This window comes from Bubalus kerabau, chromosome 6 (genome assembly GCF_029407905.1).
Source record: "Bubalus kerabau isolate K-KA32 ecotype Philippines breed swamp buffalo chromosome 6, PCC_UOA_SB_1v2, whole genome shotgun sequence".
Taxonomy (NCBI): domain Eukaryota; kingdom Metazoa; phylum Chordata; class Mammalia; order Artiodactyla; family Bovidae; genus Bubalus; species Bubalus kerabau.
In genome coordinates this window covers 84,307,807-84,328,822 of record NC_073629.1, presented here as the reverse complement: position 1 = coordinate 84,328,822, position 21,016 = coordinate 84,307,807, and the positions used below count along the sequence as shown (strand labels likewise).

General features: G+C 37.4%; 1 protein-coding gene across 4 annotated transcripts in view; it reads left to right on the top strand.

The window, feature by feature from the left end:
* Nucleotides 1–21,016, top strand: part of PATJ (PATJ crumbs cell polarity complex component) — a 383,451-nt gene that overhangs the window by 37,001 nt on the left and 325,434 nt on the right. For all 4 annotated transcript variants that reach the window (XR_008715910.1, XM_055585657.1, XM_055585656.1 and 1 more), the window contains exons 8-11: nt 9,828–10,046; nt 13,786–13,888; nt 16,509–16,600; nt 19,058–19,199. Coding sequence is in view for 3 of the 4 variants with exons in the window: in XM_055585657.1 (XP_055441632.1) it covers nt 9,828–10,046; nt 13,786–13,888; nt 16,509–16,600; nt 19,058–19,199 (556 nt within the window). In the remaining variant the exon portion in view is untranslated. The remainder of the gene's footprint in view (nt 1–9,827; nt 10,047–13,785; nt 13,889–16,508; nt 16,601–19,057; nt 19,200–21,016) is intronic.

The window sequence follows — 21,016 nt, the reverse complement described above, 5'->3', positions numbered from 1 at the left end:
TGCATTCTGAGTATCTATGTTATTTTCTCCCTGTGTATCTCTCAAGGGTATAAATGTTAAGATCAGATAGTACAATGATTACAAAATTTTATCCCAATATTGCATGAGATAAATTTCACTAGAATTATAATTTTTTGACATTATAAATAAAAATACTACCCTTCATGATTTAGCAGTGTTTAAGCTGAAAGTGGGCCATTATAAAATTTGTCAACTATTTCTGCTTAGTTTTACATTGAAGAAAATGTTAAGTACTGCATTGAATTTTTAAAAAGCACTTTAGAAATTTGAAGCTACTTAATAGTGAGTTCATGTTACATAGACTGTCTATGATAATCAGTATGACATATAAATTGTATGGGTTCACGTCTTTGTTGTTATTGCTGTTTAGTTGCTAAGTTGTGTCTGACTCTTTTGCAACCCTGTGAACTGGAGCCTGCCAGGCTCCTCTGTCCATAGGATTTATGTCCAGTACATAGACATTTATTCCTTCATATAAAGTATTAATAAAAACATATAAACATAAAAGTATCAATAAATGTGAACATACAGAGTATTAGTAAAAAACATAGAAAGTAACACTAAAAATGAACTTCCTGTGCATGTATAGCTTTGAGGCAAACTTCTCAGCTCCCTATTTCTAGTCAAGATTGTTTCTCCTTATACAAACTGTGGAGCTACTAATATTCCTATTATTCTTTCAGCAGCTAAGTTTATTTATTTAGCATAATGGCTTTCAGAGTTTTGTCTGTGGGCCCTGAGGGTCCCTGAGTTTCTTGCAGGGGGTTTATAAGATCAAAATCACTTGCGTAATAATACTAAGATGCATTAGCCTTTTCACCATGTTGACATTTGCACCGATGATGAACAAGCAGTGGTAGACTAGGCCTGCTGTTGCCTTTGTGTGCATTAGAGCAGTGGCACCGAGCCGTACTAAGAGTCATTGCTTTCTTCTTTACCATGTGCTTGCAACAACAACAAAAATGGCAGTTTCACTTTAAAAAGTGCAATAAAAACTAATCTAAGTAAAGTTTGACCTTTAAGTGCATGTCTTTTTAATATTGTGAAACAGAATGGAGTATACTAGAAATATGGTGGTTGTCTTGAGGAAAAACATTTATGAGACAAAGTGGCCACTTTTTAATATGGAACAGCATTTTAATTTTTAAAATTTATTTGAGTTTTTAGTTTTTTGCCTTTATTCACAAAATTTTTTGAGATTTAATTTTTTTGAGATATATTATTTTAGTTTTAGGTGTACAGAATAATGATGTGATACTTCTGTATATTATCACCACACTGAGTCTAGTTAACGTCCATTACCACATAGTTACAATTTTTTTTCTTGTGAAAAGAACTTTTAAGATCTACTCTCTTAGCAGCTTTCAGGTATACAATACAGTATTTTTACCCATAGTCACCATGCTGTGGTTTACATCCCTATGGTTCACTTATTTTATAGCTGAAATTTTGTTTCTTTGACCTTTTCATCCATTTTGCCCACCTTGCACCCTGCCTCACCAGCAGCTGCCAATCTAGAATGTTATTTTTATTTTTGAAAGAATAACTGATAGAAAAATTATTATTCAGGCTTGGCTATCTAGTAGATGTTTCCTTGAAATGAATGATGTAAGCCTGTTACTTAAAGGAAAATAGCTAACAGTATTTGTTACTGATGATAATTTGAATTTTCAAGCAGAAATTAGAATTTTGGAAAATATTCCTCTGATTAGATTCTTAGTGATATTCAGTTCAGCTCAGTTCAGCCACTCAGTTGTGCTCGACTCTTTGCAACCCCATGAACTTTAGCATGCCAGGCCTCCCTGTCCATCACCAACTCCCGAAGTCCACCCAAACCCATGTCCATTGTGTTGGTAATGCCATCAAACCATCTCATCCTCTGTCGTCCCCTTCTCCTCCTGCCCTCAATCTTTCCCAGCATCAGGGTCTTTTCAAATGAGTCAGCTCTCCGCATCTGGTGTCCAAAGTATTGGAGTTTCAGCTTCAACATCAGTCCCTCCAGTGAACACCCAGGACTAATCTCCTTTAGGATGGACTGGTTGGATCTCCTTGCAGTCCAAGGGACTCTCAAGAGTCTTCTCCAACACCAGGGTTCAAAAGCATCAATTCTTTGGTGCTCAGCTTTCTTTATAGTCCAACTCTCACATCCATACATGACCACTGGGAAAACCATAGCCTTGACTAGATGGACATTTGTTGCCAAAGAAATGTCTCTGCTTTTTAATATGCTGTCTAGGTTGGTCATAACTTTCCTTCTAAGGAGCAAGCGTCTTGTAATTTCATGGCTGCAATCACCACCTGCAGTGATTTTGGAGCCCAGAAAATTAAAGTCAGCCACTGTTTTCACTGTTTCCCCATCTATTTGCCATGAAGTGATGGGACCGGATGCCATGATCTTCGTTTTCTGAATGTTGAGCTTTAAGCCAACTTTTTTACTCTCTTCTTTCACTTTCATTAGAAGGCTCTTTAGTTTTTCTTCACTTTCTGCCATAAGGGTGGTGTCATCTGCATATCTGAGGTTATTGATATTTCTCCCAGCAATCTTGATTCTAGCCTGTGCTTCCTCCAGCCCAGCATTTCTCATAATGTACTCTGCATATAAGTTAAATAAGCAGGGTGATAATATACAGCCTTGATGTGCTCCTTTTCCTATTTGGAACCAGTCTGTTGTTCCGTGTCCAGTTCTAACTGTTGCTTCCTGACCTGCATACAAATTTCTCCAGAGGCAGGTCAGGTGGTCTGGTATTCCCATCTCTTTCAGAATTTTCCACAGTTTTTTGTGATCCACACAGTCAAAGGCTTTGGCAGAGTCAATAAAGCAGAAATAGATGTTTTTCTGGAACTCTCTTGCTTTTCGATGATCCAGCAGATGTTGGCAATTTGATCTCTGGTTCCTCTGCCTTTCCTAAAACCAACTTGAACATCTGGAAGTTCACGGTTCACATATTGCTGAAGCCTGGCTTGGAGAATTTTGAGCATTACTTTACTAGCGTGTGAGATGAGTGCAATTGTGTGGTAGTTTGAGCATTCTTTGGCATTGCCTTTCTTTGGGATTGGAATGAAAACTGACCTTTTCCAGTCCTGTGGCCACTGCTGAGTTTTCCGAATTTGTTGACATATTGAGTGCAGCACTTTCACAGCATCATCTTTTAGGATTTGAAATAGCTCAACTGGAATTCCATTGTCTCCACTAATTTTTTTCATAGTGATGCTTCCTAAGGCCCACTTGACTTCACATTCCAGGATGTCCGGCTCTAGGTGAGTGATCACACCATTGTGATTACCTGGGTCGTGAAGATCTTTTTTGTATAGTTCTTCTGTGTATTCTTGCCACCTCTTCTTAATATCTTCTGCTTCTGTTAGGTCCATACCATTTCTGTCGTTTATTGAGCCCATCTTTGCATGAAACGTTGCTTTGGTATCTCTAATTTTCTTGAATAGATCTTAATGATATTAATAAGTATGATTTTTTAATATTAAATAATGTATTGATCATATGTCAGTATTTAGAAAATCTGCGTAGCTATGAGTCAGTTTTTTCCAAAGATCAGTGTATAGAATGGCAAAATAATATATAGGTAAAAAAATGCATTCATAATTCAAGATTGATGAATAGATTTTAATTAAACATTATCTGAAAACTTGTTGATGTTTCAGATTCCACATTGCAACTTATTTTTAAGAAATCATCACTTGTCAAGTTTTGGTGTGTTATCAAAGAATTAGGCTGAAAGAGCTATGGAAATACTCTCCCATTTTCCAAATATATATCTGATGAAGGCCAGATTTTCTTTGTATACATCAACCAGAGCAATACATGGCAACACACTGAATGCTGAAGCAAATATGAAAATTCAGCTGTCTTCTTTTAAGCCCGATACTAGGGAGATTTGCAAATATTTAAGAATACTGTTCTTCTCACAATTTTTTCTTTGTTTTAGAAAATAGATTTTTTATATAATTGGGCACCAGAGTTTAACCAAGATGACACACAAAGTGTAACCGTGGTACCATCTATCACTACAGTCAAGATAATGAACATATTCATCACCCACAAAGATCTACGCCCTTTTGTAGTCCCTATTCCTTCATCCTCAATTATTTTTGAGTGTACAGGAGATCAAGAAGGTTGAGAATGGTCATTTTATGGGTGTTCAAAACATATCTGTGGCACGAAACAAATAATAATCTTTAAGGGTTTTTTTTTTTTGAAAAATTTAGCAACTTAGAAAGAGATGAAATATTGTGGAATATTTTGGCATCTTTTCCCACTCAGCCCCCCTCCTTTCAGTTCAGTTGCTCAGTCGTATCTGACTCTTTGAGACCCCATGGACTGCAGCACGCCAGGCTTCCCTGTCCATCATCAGCTCCTGGAGCTTACTCAAACTTATATCCATTGAGTTAGTGATGCCATTCCAACCATCTCATCCCCTGTTGTCCCCCTCCTTTAGCAATTTTAATAGACTTATTTGCTAGAGTAGCATTTTTCAAGATGCAAAGTGGTTATTATTAAAGAACAAAGGGTCAAAGACATTTAGAAAGTACCAAGTTAAACAAAATCAAGTAGATTTCTTTACTGTAAGAATTATAAGCTATTAAATACTGATGTACATTATGAGTTTTCACAAGGAGAATGTGATATGCAGATTTTCCATTGGTGGCACTGTTAATAAAAGCCCAGGTCTGATTTTCACCCTTTCCTGGAAGGGATTGTCGCTGTTTCAGGTCTTCAGAATGGGGTGGTCATGTGCCCATCAGAGTCATAATGTAGAAGTGAGTTTTTATGCTAGACTTTGTTATCTGCCTAATATACAATATTCTTGTATAATTCTTAAAACAGTCATAAATTTTATTACCAAATTATAGATATGGAAACTTAAGAAATTGCCCAAAGCTACACAACTTAAAAATGGCAGAGTCAGAATTGAGCCCACATGTGGCAGATTAACTGTTTACTTATTCAGAGTCGATCCCAGTGTTTTCATTTTCTTGTGTACACCTGTCCAGGGTTGGTCCCGCCTATCAGGGAATTGCCAGTTCTAACAGTAATATTGCTGTTGGCTTTCTTATATAAGGAATATGTGCTGTGCTGTTTTAGTCCCTCGGTCATGTCCAACTCTATGGGACCCCATGGACTGTAGCCCACCAGGCTCCTCTGTCCATGAGGATTCTCTAGGCAAGGGTACTGGAGTGGGTTACTATGCCCTCCTCAAGGGGATCTTCCCAATCCAGGGATCGAATCCGGATCTCCCACATTGCAGGCAGATTCTTTACTGTCTGAATCACCAGGGAAGTCCCAGAATATTGGAGTGGGCAGCCTATCCTTCTCCTGGGAATCTTCCTGACCCAGGAATCAAATCAGGGTCTTCTGCACTGCAGGCAGATTCTTACCAGCTGAAGTACCAGGGAAGCCTATGGTGAGACCTAAATATAGGGGACAGAGCAGTATTCTCTTTCCTCTCCTCCTCATCCCAGCTAAATGGCAGATCAAATCTCTTCAACTAACTCTATGTTTTGTTGCTAAATCTTTAGAGTTGTTGCTTATATAGCCTGATTATGGCTTTAAAATTATTAAAAGGAATATTGTTTTTCATTAAAATATACTCATACTTTTGACTATTAATACTCACTGTTGACTATGGCAATCTTCATGGTAAGGGAGTATGAATGTCTTAGGTCCTTAGTTAGATGTGGTTGAGATTGATCATAAAGTGATACTTACATTCTGCTAAAGGGATTAATTAATACTAAATACTTTCTTTAAAGACTATAAACTGTGTAACAGAAAGTTGAGAAGCAAGTCAGTGTTTCTTATTTTAAAAAGTTCATAAAATGGCCCCTTGTCTTTCCTTTTGTGTACATATCAGTCAGTATGGGGTAGAGTTGGGGGATATGGCAAAGAAAACCTGAGTCTACAGAAGTATCAGAAATGGATGCATCTTAGAATGCTGTAAGCAAGACACTAGGCTAAAGCTTTTGACATGTAGTATTGAGTTTAGTGCTTACAACTCAACGAGAGAGGAATTTATCCCCCTCTTGCTTAAATAAGGATCTGAGATTTATGTAGGATCAGTAACTGATCTGTGGCCCTACACCTTGACCAAAGTAGTGCCAGGATAAATTTGGATGTGTCTGACTCCAATGCCTTTACTTGTCATTTTACTGTTTACTGCCTCTAATGTTGTAAATGAAATGAAAAAATATTGATTTATATGACTTTTTTAGAAATGTTCATTGGTACATAGTTATAGTGAGGGGCTTCCTTGGTGGCTCATTGATAAAGAACCTGCCAGTGCAGGAGAAGTGAGTGTGATCTTTGGGTCAAAAAGATTCCCTGGAGAAGGAAATGGCAATCCACTCCAGTACTCTTGCCTGGGAAATCCCATGGACAGAGGAGCCTGACAGGCTGCAGTTCATGATGGGGTCTCAAGAGTCAGACAGGGCTTATTGACTAAACAAGAACAACAACAAGTTACAATGAGCCATCAGTGGATGTTATTAGGGTCAATTCCATGGATAGGGAAATTATTTGATATTGTCCCAAGGTACTCTCCAAAATTCACAGTACCTGAAATATACATCTTTTGAGAATTCTGTTCAGCTATTTCAGAAATTTTCAGCAGTTAGAAGTGTTTTTTTTTTTTTTTTTTAATTGGTATAGGCAGTGTAAAACTTCTTTGTTTTGCAGAAATCTCTTTCATGTGCTGTGGAGGAACTCTAGGGACATCAAATATATTGAGTCACCTGTTTTCTCCCAAAGGTGACTTGTAGAGCACAACCTATTTAAAAGTTGTCATGAATTATTGACTTTTTGGTGTCAGGCAATTATGAGTCATGTTATAATAGCTATCCATTAACCTTTAATATTGGGCTTCCCTGGTAGCTCAGCTGTTAAGAGTATGCTTGCTATGCAGGAGACCCCAGTTTGATTCCTGTCAGGAAGATCCCCTAGAGAAGGGATAGGCTGCCCACTCCAGTATTCAAGGACTTCCCTGGTGGCTCAGATGGTAAAGAATCCACCTGCAATGCGGGAGATGTGGGTTCAATCCCTGGGTTGGGAAGATACGCTAGGGGAGGGCATGGCAACCCACTCCAGTATTCCCTCCTGGAGAATCCCCTTGGACAGAGGAGCCTGGTGGGCTACAGTCCATGGGGTTGCAAAGAGTCGAACATGACTGAGTGACTAAGCACACACAGCTTTTAATACTGAGAAGGAATGGGACCAGCCAAGGATTAGAGAGTGGGTGTGAACTACTGAGGAAAGTGAGGAATTTTCTTTCTAGAATAATCAAGCATTCCCTGGTGGCTCAGATGGTAAAGAATAATCAAGGCCCAGCTTGAGGCCCCTGAACAGTTATTCCCAGTAATTTTGCTTTATGTCTATAAACTGGTATTTTCCCTATCCTTCAAAATTATTGGTGAGGGCTCTGGAAATTTGAGTAGCATAGGATGGACGTACTTATTTTGGTTTGGCCAAAATTTTCATTTGGTTAGTGAATATGTTCAGTAAAATTCTTGGTGAAAATTAAAATGTCTTTTATTTTTACTTAAAACAGTGTGAACTTTTTGGCCACCCAATACTTAGTGCCTTCCTTTAATTCCTTAAGGGAAAGAGCATTTATTTTATAAAGTCATGATATTCTCAGAGAAGGCAACGGCACCCCACTCCAGTACTCTTGCCTGGAAAATCCTGTGGATGATGGAGCCTGGTAGGCTACAGTCCATGGGGTCGCACAGAGTTGGACACGACTGAAGCAACTTAGTGGCAGCAGCGGCAGCAGCATTATTTTCTGTCAATGACATGTTGCCTTTTAATTAAAGACCAATGATAGAAATAGTTTGGAATCAAAAGTGGTAATAATTTCATTTTCTGAATTGGGTAGGTATTTAGTGTTATTTTTTAATTTTCAGAGAAACATTTATTTCTTTTGTAGCTCAGACCTAAAATCCTTTAGATTTTCAAATAGTTTTTGAATGGAAATTATCGTGTATAACAACCTAGCAGAGAACTTACAATACAGAGTAATAAATATTTTTTAAACCCATAAATGCTATCAGTTCAGTTCAGTTCAGTTCAGTCGCTCAGTCGTGTCTGACTCTTTGTGACCCTATGAATCGCAGCACGCCAGGCCTCCCTGTCCATCACCAACTCCCGGAGTTCACTCAAACTCACGTCCATTGAGTCAGTGATGCCATCCAGCCACCTCATCCTCTGTCATCCCCTTCTCCTCCTGCCCCCAGTCCCTCCCAGCATCAGAGTCTTTTCCAATGAGTCCACCCTTCGCATGAGGTGGCCGAAGTACTGGAGTTTCAACTTCAGCATCATTCCTTCCAAAGAAATCCCAGGGCTGATCTCCTTCAGAATGGACTGGTTGGATCTCCTTGCAGTCCAAGGGACTCTCAAGAGTCTTCTCCAGCACCACAGTTCAAAAGCATCAATTCTTCAGCACTCAGCTTTCTTCACAGTCCAACTCTCACATCCATACATGACCACAGGAAAAACCATAGCCTTGACTAGATGGACCTTTGTTGGCAAAGTAATGTCTCTGCTTTTCAATGTTATCTAGGTTGGTCATAACTTTTCTTCCAAGGAGTAAGCATCTTTTAATTTCATGCTAATTTAGCATGGACATGCTAACTTGAATTAAAGTATTTTTTTCTTAAAAAAAAAAAAAAAACTATATAAATGATACTGTGTTTTCTCTGTAATAATGTATTACCCCTTCCTCAACTATTTTAATTTTTTGCCTTTCATACTATCTTTGCCCTTATGCATAATTTTTTCTCTCTTTTGAAAGAATCTGTGAGTTAATAAACTTATATTTGAATGTGTGATTAGCATGCTATGACTTTGAATTTTGGCATAGCTATTTATTGGCTATCATTGATTTATGATTTCTCTTAAAGAACAAAAAGGACTTTGTACCTTTTAGTTTCCTTCTACAATAGACAGGCTATGAAAGGAGAATGTTAATCAGAAAGTATCCATAATATGCAGTATTTGGGGCCGCCGGACTTTAAAAGCTAGCTGTCATTTTGGTGTCTTTCCTATCAATCTGATTATGATTGTTTTTGCACTTGTGAATACTGTATAGCACCTGTTTTTCTGAAAGAAGAAAATGTTTGACTTTCAGTGACAGGTGCAAATTATCTGCATCATTTTAAATTGAGTTGAGGTAAAATAGGGAAAAAATAATGCTTAGGAAATGACTAAATATGTACTTAGCATGAAATGTCCTTTGTCCAAGTCAAGTATGCAAATACTTATCTCCATATTCTTTATTCTGTGTTCAGGGCATAATTTTGTTCAAGAATCATTTATTCACAGAAGCATCTTACCCTTATTTTTCATGAATACTGACTGTCAAGTAGTTGGTTATTTTATTTCATGTTTGTTGCATTGGTAAAAATAGAATATCAAATTATCAATGCTTAAAGTAGAAATCCAGCAATTAGTTTTTTCTTCTTCCATAATAATTTCCTCCTTGCATCTATTACTTTTCTCTAAGTCTTTCCAAATGTTTGAATTGAATTGCCTTTCTGTTTCACAACTTCTGTTTGCTTGCAGTAGCTTCTAGTGCCTTCTGCAGAATTCACAGTAAAGCATATAGTTTTCTCCTCATTATTTTGATCTAATACCTTCTTTCATACAGGTTTCTACAAAACTGAGGAAAAGGAAGGATGGGGAATAGACTTTAGTTTTAAGGCCTCCTTTCTTTCTCCTGCTGATGAATTGTTATTAATGAGTGAAATTAGATCAATGATTTCTCAGAATAATTTTGTTTTTCTGTTTTCTTGGATTAAAGGATGGAAGACTCAAAACAGGGGATCACATCTTGAAGATTGGTGGCACAAATGTGCAGGGAATGACCAGTGAGCAGGTTGCGCAAGTGCTAAGGAACTGTGGGAATTCTGTCAGGATGCTTGTTGCAAGAGACCCAGTTGGTGAAATTTCCATAACCCCTCCTACTCCTGCAGCCTTGCCTGTTGCTTTGCCTGCTGTGGCCAATAGGAGCCCTAGTTCTGTGAGTATACAAATTATTCTTTCATCATAGATTCAGTACTGGGTGTGATACATTGCCGGATTGGAAATGCTTTCAGTTCCAAGCGCTGTGTGGATGTGGGTCATGTCTCAGTGCTCAACAATGAAGCAGAGGAGAGCCCAACTTGGAGACACTACACAAGTTTGATTTTCTTCTTTGTCATTTCTCAGGGTTAAGGTTTCAACTTCCCTGAGCCTCTACTACTCATCTGTAAATTGGAGACTAATAATACCTGCCATTCCTATTTCATTAGATTGGTGAAGAAATATCCAGGTAGTGGAGGGGAAACTTTAAATACTGGTCAATGTATGAGTATTATCATTGATAAGACCAAACTGGCCAAAGGCAATAGACACTAATAATAATAATATTCTGATTGCTAACAATTGTTATAGTTATATAATAATCATTATTATTAATCATTATCAAGCACCTAGATTTATCCAAGTCATCTGAATTCTTTGGAAGAATTCTGCAAGATAGGTCTTATCCATTCAATAGATAAGGAGATGGGAGTCCAGATAACTTATTAAAGGTCATATAGGTAGTAAGTTGCAAACTAGGATTTGAATTTAGATCTTTCTGGTCCCTTTTAAGCTCTTTGTTTGTTTGTTTTTTCCTTCCAGTCTTACTGAGATATAATTGACATATAGCACTTTATAAGTTTAAGGTGTACAGCATAGTGATTTAATTTATATACATTGTGAAGTAATCATCACACAGTAAGTTTAGTGAACATCCATTATCTCTATCTGTATAGGTACACAATTAAAAAAGTAGAAAACAATTTTTCTTGTGATGAGAACTCAGGATTTACTCTCAACTTTTATATATAATATATGATGCTAATTATACTTATCATGTTGTACCTTACATCCCTAGTACTTATTTATCTTAAAACTGAGAATTTGTAGCTTTTGAACACCTTAATCTGGCCCCCTCACCCTTCAATTCCAAGCTCTTTCCAACCATATCACAGGCTCTGAATCAGGAGATAAGGTGAAAGGAAATAAATAGTTTTTAAAAGGAGGAGACAGGAAGAAGAGGAAAGAAAAGAAAAGTGATTATGGCAGAAGAGGGTGGAAAGCCACCTCTCATATTCATTTGAGGAACCATTTGCTGTCTTCTGGAAAGGCTTTCCCTAATGGGAACCACAGGAGAAGAAGTTTTCTGTCAGAGATATTAGACTCTGTCAGAGGTAATAGAATTAGATATATAATTCTAATATCTCCGACAGATATTCTTCTTTTGATATCTTCTCCAAACTTGTTAGAACCATTTTCTTTTCCCTCCATTACTTTGGATCTCTGAAGACTTCTACTTTGTAATGAGGGACCAATGTAGCTGTGTGGTCAGTGAGAATTTGATGCAATCAATTATTTACTTTTTATTGTTAAAGGTTTGAATTGAAAGCAAGGTGTTATGTTTTTAGACACCTTGAAGTTCAAGCTGGTTTTAGAAAAGGCAGAAGAACCAGATATCCAATTGCCAGCATCTGTTGGATTATTGAAAACGCAAGAGAGTTCCAGAAAAACATCTATTTCTGCATTATTGACTATGCCAAAGCCTTTGACTGTGTGGATCACCACAAATTGTGGAAAATTCTTAAACAGATGGGAATACCTGACTTGCCTCTTGAGAAATCTATATACAGGTCAGGAAGCAACAGTTAGAACTAGACGTGGAGCAACAGACTGGTTCCAAATCTGGAAAGGAGTAGGTCAAGGCTGTATATTGTCACCTTGCTTATTTAACTTATATGCAGAGTACATCTGGAGAAGGCAATGGCAGTTCACTCCAGTATTCTTGCCTGAAAATCCCATGGATGGAGGAGCCTGGTAGGCTGCAGTCCATGGGGTCACTAGGAGTCAGACATGACAGAGCGACTTCACTTTCACTTTTCACTTTCATGCATTGGAGAAGGAAATGGCAACCCACTCCAATATTCTTGCCTGGAGAATCTCAGGGACAGGGGAGCCTGGTGGGCTGCTGTCTATGGGGTCCCACAGAGTTGGACACGACTGAAGTGACTTAGCAGCAGCAGCAGCGGCAGCAGAGTACATCATGCAGAATGCTGGGCTGGATGAAGCACAAGCTGGAATCAAGATTGCCAGGAGAAATATCAATAACCTCATATATGCAAATGATACCACCCTTATGGCAGAAAGTGAAGAAGAACTAAAGAGCCCCTTGATGAAAGTGAAAGTGGAGAGTGAAAAAGTTGCCTTAAAGCTCAACATTCAGAAAACTAAGATCATGACATCTGGTCCCATCACTTCTTGGCAAATAGATAGGGAAACAGTGGCTAACTTTATTTTTGGGAGCTCCAAAATCACTGCAGATGGTGACTGCAGCCATGAAATTAAAAGACGCTTACTCTTTGGAAGGAAAGTTATGACAACCTAGACAGCATATTCAAAATCAGAGACATTACTTTGCCAACAAAGGTCCGTCTAGTCAAGGCTATGGTTTTTCCAGTAGTCATGTATGGATGTGAGAGTTGGACTATAAAGAAAGCTGAGTGCCAAAGAATTGATGCTTTTGAACTGTGGTGTTGGAGAAGACTCTTGAGAGTCCCTTGGACTGCAAGGAGATCCAACCAGTCCATCCTAAAGGAGATCAGTCCTGAATATTCATTGGAGGCGCTGATGCTGAAGCTGAAACTCCAATACTTTGGCCACCTGATGCGAAGAACTGACTCATTGGAAAAGACCCTGATGCTAGGAAAGATTGAAGGCGGGAGGAGAAGGGGGCAACAAAGGGTGAGATGGTTGGATGGCATCACTAACCAATGAACATGAGCTTGCGTAAACTCCGGGAGTTGGTGATGGACAGGGAGGCCAGTTGTGTTGCAGTCCATGGGGTCACAAAGAGTCGGACACCATTGAGTGACTGAACTGAACTGCTTTTTTACAGAAAAAAAAAATTTTTTTTTACAGAAAATTTTTAATTAGAAGACAAATAATGTTAAGTTTTAGGTTAACATTTTTTGCTCATAATAATTATTACTATAATTAGTCTTCCATTTGTTTCTTTTTCTTTACATTAAATTCTTTGAGATACAAATTTATGGTGAGTTTTTTCTAAGTGGTTGTATTAATTTTTTATCATTGTGTGACAAATTATCACAAACTTAGTGGCCTGAAGCAATACCCATGGTTGGTCCACATTTCTGTAGGTCAGAAGTCTTGGTTAACTTGGCTGGGTTCTGCTTAGATTCTTACAAAAGCTAAATCAGGGTATGGGCCTGGCTGGGCTCTTAGCTAGATACTCTAGGGACAGTTCATTTCCAAACTCTGTCATATTGTTGGCAAATACAGTTTCTTATAGCCGTAGAACCAAAAGTCTCTATTGTCTGTAAACAGAGGACGTCTTTCAGCTCTTTAAGGCCCCTTGTATTCCTTCTCACATGATGCCTCCTTCTTCAAACCACAGGTCCAGTCCTTATGCTTCACATCTTTTTCACATCCCTTTCTACCATCAATAGGAGAAAACTCTCTGCTTTTGAAGGATGCCTTCTTAGGTTAGACTCCCTGGATAATTTCGCTTTTTCATGACATAAACACAGAATGGCACAGGGATCAAAAGTCATGGGGACAATCTTAAAATTCTGTGTACCACAGGTCTTCAGAAAATACTTGACAAACCATTCACAAATTGCCTTTATACATACAGTTATATAACTAAACATTATACATAATAAGATTATTTTTCTTTTCAGGACAATTCTACTCTTTTTGAAACTTATGATGTTGAACTCATTAAAAAAGATGGACAAAGTCTTGGGATTAGAATTGTTGGCTATGTTGGAACGTCTCAGACAGGTAGATGAATCATCTCTGTTTTATATTTGGAAATAATTGTAAAGGATGTTAAAGTTTCTAGACAATAAAATTAAATATATGCAGATTTTAATTTAAACATTGAACAATAAAACCACGAATCTGTAATAGCAACTAGTTACAAAAAATGATTAGAGAATCACAGTTTTATCTCAGTAGTTTTATAGCTGGCTCAATAGTCATTAACAAAAGAATTTAATTATCCAACACAATGTATAACATTATACCTCCTCTTGTTTCTAAGATATGTATTTTGAATATTGTGAGTGTTACATATTATGGCATTTTATATGTGATAAAGTAAAATGATTACTGCATGTATTTCATATTGTGAATGTCAAAAAGTATTGCTATTATGTTTAATCATCAAAAGAAGATAAAATGAACACTTTAATTAGAATATTTTTCTTTCATATAAAGGGAATACTTGTAAGAATAAGTGCATGCAAGAATAAGTGCCCAAGTATGTCTGAATAATATTCCCTGAACTCTTTCATGCAAAGTTCTGGTAATTTTCACTGTACGAGTTATCCTATTATGATAAGAAATAACTGTAAAAAGGAAAAATAAATCTTTTTCACGAATATTTGCTTGTAAGATGAAAAGTTAGAGTTATGAAATGTTCTAGTGTTTTAAAAATTGCAAGGTTAGAGAGTTAATTTTTTAAAGTTACTATTTTGCATTTTATAGCAGGTGGGAAAGATTAAAAGTGCTAATGTATTCAGAGTCCTGAATGAAATTCATGTCAGACCACCTTGTGCTATTTTAGCCTAATGGAATAGCTGCTTTCAGACCTGTAGATTTTTCTGAGTGCCACCATTTTTAGGTTTAGAATTTAAATGAGTTCCAAAAGAGCTAAGTATGGATTACATAATAATGTTGCCAAAAAAACCCTGTGTTGAGTAGCTCTTAATAAGCTGTCCGGTTAGAGAAATCATGGCTAAGTTCCTAAACTTGTGGTTTAGGAAGCTTTATTGCATTAAGTTTTCAAGTTGTAAACCTAGCAATATACTTACAGAGTAAAATGCAGTGAGTAGCTGATAGATAATTGAGAAAATTTGATGTTTATATTACTGAATGAAGAAAAGAAACATTTTACTTTACCCTCAAAAGAAGTTGTTGGGACTTGAGCAGGGAATGGAGAAGTAGCATTGAATCCAAAACTAGAATATTCTATAACTCAGTATGCTTTTTAATGTGCAGTCTTTCAAAATAATTTTTGCTTTATTCTTTGGAACTTTTGAGCAGTTGGTTTGCTTAGTTTCAGAGAGAGTAGAAAAATGAATGTAAGAAATGTCTGTTCAGGGAGACAAATGTGTAAATAACTCTCAGTTGTTTGAGGATAAATGAAATATATGTTTTAGCAGAGATACTAATAAACTCATCATATGGCAGATGAAAAACTCATTCTGACAGAGGGAAATGGAGAATTCACAAAGAAATAGGTATTTGTACTAAACATGGTAAAGGAGAAGGATTTTGATAGAGGGAATGAGATCAACAGGAAGAAAAAAAATGAGAAAAGGGATACAATCATGAAAATACTTGGAGCTTTGGTGGAACATCATGAGTCTCGTGTGTCTAGACTTCTGTCTTATTGGAGCGGATGGTAGTTGGAAGTCGAAGTAAAAAAGAAGGTTTGGGGCAAATTATGGAAGTCCTTCAATGTGATTCTATCAAACTTACATTTTAGTACATAGGCTGTAGGAATCCATTGATGTTTATTTTCCTTCTATAGACAATATTTCAAGTGCATTTGAAATTAAGATAAAAGTGTAAAATCATCCAGAGCTATGGTCTTTCTTTTTCTAACTTCTCTTCCAACCCCTTCCCATAGGCATGTATAGTTTTTATATAACTGTAATTTATATATGGAGAAGGCAATGGCAACCCAGTCCAGTACTCTTGCCTGGAAAATCCCATGGACGGAGGAGCCTGGTAGGCTGCAGTCCATGGGGTCGCTAGGAGTCGATTACGACTGAGCGACTTCCCTTTCACTTTTCACTTTCATGCATTGGAGAAGGAAATGGCAACCCACTCCAGTGTTCTTGCCTGGAGAATCCCAGGGAGAGCCTGGGGGGCTGCCGTCTATGGGGTTGCACAGAGTCGGACATGACTGAAGCGACTTAGCAGCAGCAGCAATTTATATATACATATCATGAGATCTAAAGATAGATAGATAGATAGAAGCTAATGTGAGTAGTCAACTAAATATAGGCAGGAAAACCTACTAGGACTCTCTTGTCTTCATGCTGGTAAGTAATGATGAAGGCTTATGCCAGGTCACCAGTGAGAATGGAGAAAAACTAAGAGAAGGTAAGACTTAATCTGAGCTCTCCTGAATTCCAGCTGATATTGGAGTGCATTTCATCGAGGTTCCATTACTGATTATTTTTCCAAAAATAGGTATCAGTCAAATCATTTCAAATTCGAGTCACTTGTGATGGTGACAGTTTGAAATAATCCATCAGTTTCTCTGCTTGTGTTCAGAACAGCATTTATCAAGCCTCCAGTGAGCCTCTTTAGCTAATTAACCTCTTGATATGAATTTTGCAATCAAGGCCTAATTAGAGCTTTTTTCCATATGTTTTGTGCATCTTAGGAGAAGCTTCAGGGATTTATGTGAAAAGTATAATACCTGGCAGTGCCGCGTATCACAATGGTCAGATTCAAGTGAATGACCAGATAGTTGCTGTAAGTAACTGCCCTCTGTTACAGGATTGAATCAAGTTGAGGGAGGGGGGAGTTATCATTATTATAATATATGTGCAATGGAAGTGGCTTAATATAGTTTTATAATGTTTTAAAAAATTAAGTTTGTACAGTGAAATCTTATCAATTTGGACTCTCATGGTCCTTAATTTTTTTAATTAAAAACTCTTTTTTAATTGAAGTATAAGGTGATTTGCAGTGTTGTGCCAATCTCTGCTGTATAGCAAAGTGACTCTGTTTTACACATATATATATACATTCTTTTTTAATATTCTTTTCCACTGTGGTTCATCCCATGAAATTGGATATTGTTTTCCATATTATACAGTAGTTATTTATCCATTCTAATTTTTTTTTTTAACTGCCTGTGAAGAATGGAGTCATTAATGGTTTTAGTAGGGGAAAAAAATACTACATACATATGTATATTATATAATATGCATACACATATATTTGAAAGATTCTCTAACATTCTCCTATAAAACACTTTTCAAGCACCTCTTTGTGTTCTTTAAATTCATCAATTTTATATGCAATTAATAGACCATTTACTGGAGCTATTTATCATTGTGAAAGTTTTTCTATTAACAGTAATTTAAAAAATTTTTTTTAATTGAAGGATAATTGCTTTAGAATGTTATGTTTGTTTCTGTCATACACATGAATCAGCCATAGGTATACATATGTCCCTTCCTTCTTGCATAGTAATTTTGAGGATATACAGAATTGAGATATTCTATGTATGTGAGAATATAGTCATTGCCTTTCATCAATTGAGATTGGTATTTCCTCCATTTAGTAGAAATTAGTTTAATTCTACAGTTTATTTTCATAATAATTTTGAAGCAGGTAGACACATTTAATTTAGTGATTCAATCAGAAACAAATGTTGGTATAATTTGAATGTTTGTCCTTCAAGTCCATCTAAGGAAGCCCCTTTCATGACCCTTGGCTTTCCAGTATTGGCTTAGGAAATGTTGCTGGAATTGACCATTTGGGGACTGGTGATAAAACTTTGGAGAAAATCTTAGGGAAAAAGTTAAGCAGTGGTTTGACTAGCTTGAAGAAGATTGAGTGAGGAGACCTACTAGTTCTGTTGGACTTAAGAGTGTGATTCCCTGGGCCCAGCAAAGAGATGAGGTTTCCAGAGCCCTGAAGACCAGGGGTCTTCAAAATATGGACTCATTTTCAACTCTACCTTCATTGGCTGAACAGCTGCTAAGAACAAAGACCGCATCTCCTGATTCCTAGCAAACAAATGCAACTTTGCTCCACAAATTGGTTGCTTCTCTGAGGTACCTATCTGTGCATTTGGGGAGAAACTTCAGGAACAATGTGAGGAGCCGCAGTCCTTCAATGAGACTGGAGAGATCCTAGGAAAAAATCTATCATGAAGGAGGCAGTGGGTCAAGTAGAGGAAGTGGCTGTTAAGATGACTAGGAAGCTGGAGAGACAGAGGAAATGCTTGAAGAAGGAAAAGAGAGGACTGGCTGCAGTTGCCCTGGCATCTTCATAAAGCAGTAGTATCCCAGAGGAGTGTGAGGAGACAAGAGAAAGACCCAAAAAGAAGAAAAACAAAGAGCCCCAGGAGGCTCTCAGAAGAATGTAATGGAAGACCCATCTGTCTCCTTCTCCAAGCCCAAGAAGAAGAAATCTTTTTTCCAAGGAGGAGCTGGTAGTGATCTTGAAGAAACAGCTGGCAGTAGTCTTTCCAAGAGGAAGAAAACCTTCACCAAAGAAGGTTCAGTTAGTGACCCTGAAGAGTCAGGAAGCAAGAGAGTCCCAAGGAAAAGAGGAAATTGTCTTCCAAGGAGGAGCCTCTCAGCAGTGGACCTGAAGAGGTTACTGCCAGCAAGAGCAGTGACTCCAAGCAAAAGCAAAAGCTCAGAAAGCTCCCCCAGGAAAATCAGAATGGACATCTCCCTAGTGGGGCATAACTTGCAGAGATATTTCACAACTCATTGTCTAGAGCCCAATAAAAACAAAAACAAAACAAACCCCCTCCAAAACAAAAAGAATGTATGACTGGACTTGATTGAGATTAGTAAATGCCTTCTTTCACATGCTTTTTAAAAATACTGGAAAACCTAACGGAGGGAGATTAGTTCCTTCTGGAAAATATCGCACAGTGTTATATGTATAGTACAGGGGTGAAGTATTGGATGGTCCTTTCAGCTTTAGTGATAATGGCTTCTATTAATACATCTTGAGAGCTGTGTATAAAGTGCCACATTTTATGGCACTTTGAATGTTGAATAGCATCAGAGACTAAGATCCATTGCCTCTTTCAGGCTATAATTCAAATGTATGACTTAGGAATACAGGTTCCATTTTGCTTTCTAGTTTCTCAGGAAGTTTGTCAGCATGTTTTACTACTAAATTTGCATTCAAAAGAAGCTAACTTGAAACCTCTGTTTAATGTATCTCTTAATGTTGTAGGTTGATGGTGTGAATATTCAGGGTTTTGCCAACCAGGACGTTGTTGAAGTGTTACGAAATGCAGGACAAGTGGTACACCTAACCCTAGTTCGAAGGAAAACATCCTTGTCTGCTTCTTTACATGAAGGGCCTTCAGACAGAGGTAATTAATTCCACTGTCCCTCCTCCAACCTTGCAGTCTGGGTTTAGAAGAATAACTCAATTATGATGTTCTGTAAGTCTGGGAAGGAAAAACTGCCTACCTTATGTAACCCAGTGATGGAGAAGTGAATCAGCTCATTTATGCATTGAAGAAGAGTTTCCTTTGCCTATTATAATATGCCAGTCCAAATGTTAGAACGTGAACCCTGATATGCATTAATCTCTGACAGTGTCTCTAAATGGAGATGGAAATCATTTTCCCCAAAAGCTTCCACATTTCATTTATTACTTGCATTTAAATAGTAAAGCTTTGCCAACCTTTGTTCCAGAGGCTCTCATTTGTCTAATGCTTTGACATTTTGCAAACTTCAGGTTTTATATTACTTCTAATATTTGATTCTAATATTTCTTGATTTACTCTGTGAACTATAGCAAGAGAAAATAAAACGTGGATTTCTGTCAAGGACACTTTGATTTATAAAATGATATTGTTATTTTGATTATAAGAATAGTAGATTTATGGAACAAATACATAATTCTATGCATTCCAATTTTTAATTGTCAACTTACAGATAGATCAACAAATTTGGTAATTATGGGAACACATTCAATTTAAGTTGAATGGCTACTTACATAACTACTGAGTAGGAAATAGTTTCACTAGAATTTGTCAGAAGTTGAGTACATTTTTTTTTTCATTCTCTGAAGATATATTATTATATTCTGGAAACTTTTGCTTTCAACTGATATTGAATTATATTGATACTTACATTGGAACTTTTAAAGTTTTATATGAGAGTGGAAATTTTGCTGCTGAAAGATAGATGCCCTGTCAACTGCACTGTATGTGTGAAATTTAAAATTGGTTAAATAATACAAATTGTACATATGCTATATTGACCTTAAAAGGTTTGCATAAATATTTATACCAATATAATAATTTTCAGCATCTCTGATAGAACCCTTGGCTTTAGTCTGCTGTATCAAATGAACTGTGTCATCTGTGAATCAGCAGTTCTTTACTGGGCATGCCTACATTTTAAATTTATATTGCGATAGGTTTTGACCCTAAATCTGCACTTCTTCCATGGTTTGGGTGTCCTTCCTATGTGTTTCATACCCTTTAGTGCCCTTTGAAGAGCACTTTGCTGGAGCATTTATCATACTATGTTGTGGTCACCTGTTTTGTGTGTGGCCACTGTAATGTAGGGGAGTGGTTATGTCTCTATCCACTGCCCCATCTAACACATCTCTGTGTGCCTTCTTTATAGGCAGCAGTTAAGTCTATTTTACTGAAACGGACTGCACAGCTTCTAGCTCTTGAGTGATACCTTCCCCTGCCATTCAAAAATCTTACCTTTTCTCCTCTAAACTCTTTTTATTTGCATACCTTGTGTCTACTTATTTGTATATCAATTTGCATACTATTTGTAACACACAAACAATCGTGTATTGCTTTGTACTTTGCACTCTGCCTAGTGTGTAACTCTCCTCCCCAAGCTACATCAGCAGCATCTGGCTGGCATTTGTTTTACTGGCGCTGGGCTGTACATTCAGTGTGTATTAAAAGATGAATGTTCTAAAAAATCCTATGGAACTTCCTTGGTGGCACAGTGGATAGGAATCTGCCTGCCAATGCAGGAGACACAGGTTCGATCCTTGAACTAGGAAGATTCCACGTGCTGCGGAGCAGCTAAGCCCATGTACCGCAACCACTGAAGCCCTGTGACAACTGAGCCCACACGCTACAATGACTGAAGCCTGAGTGTCTGGGGCCTGTGCTCCACAACAAGAGAAGCTACTGCAAAGTACTACAAT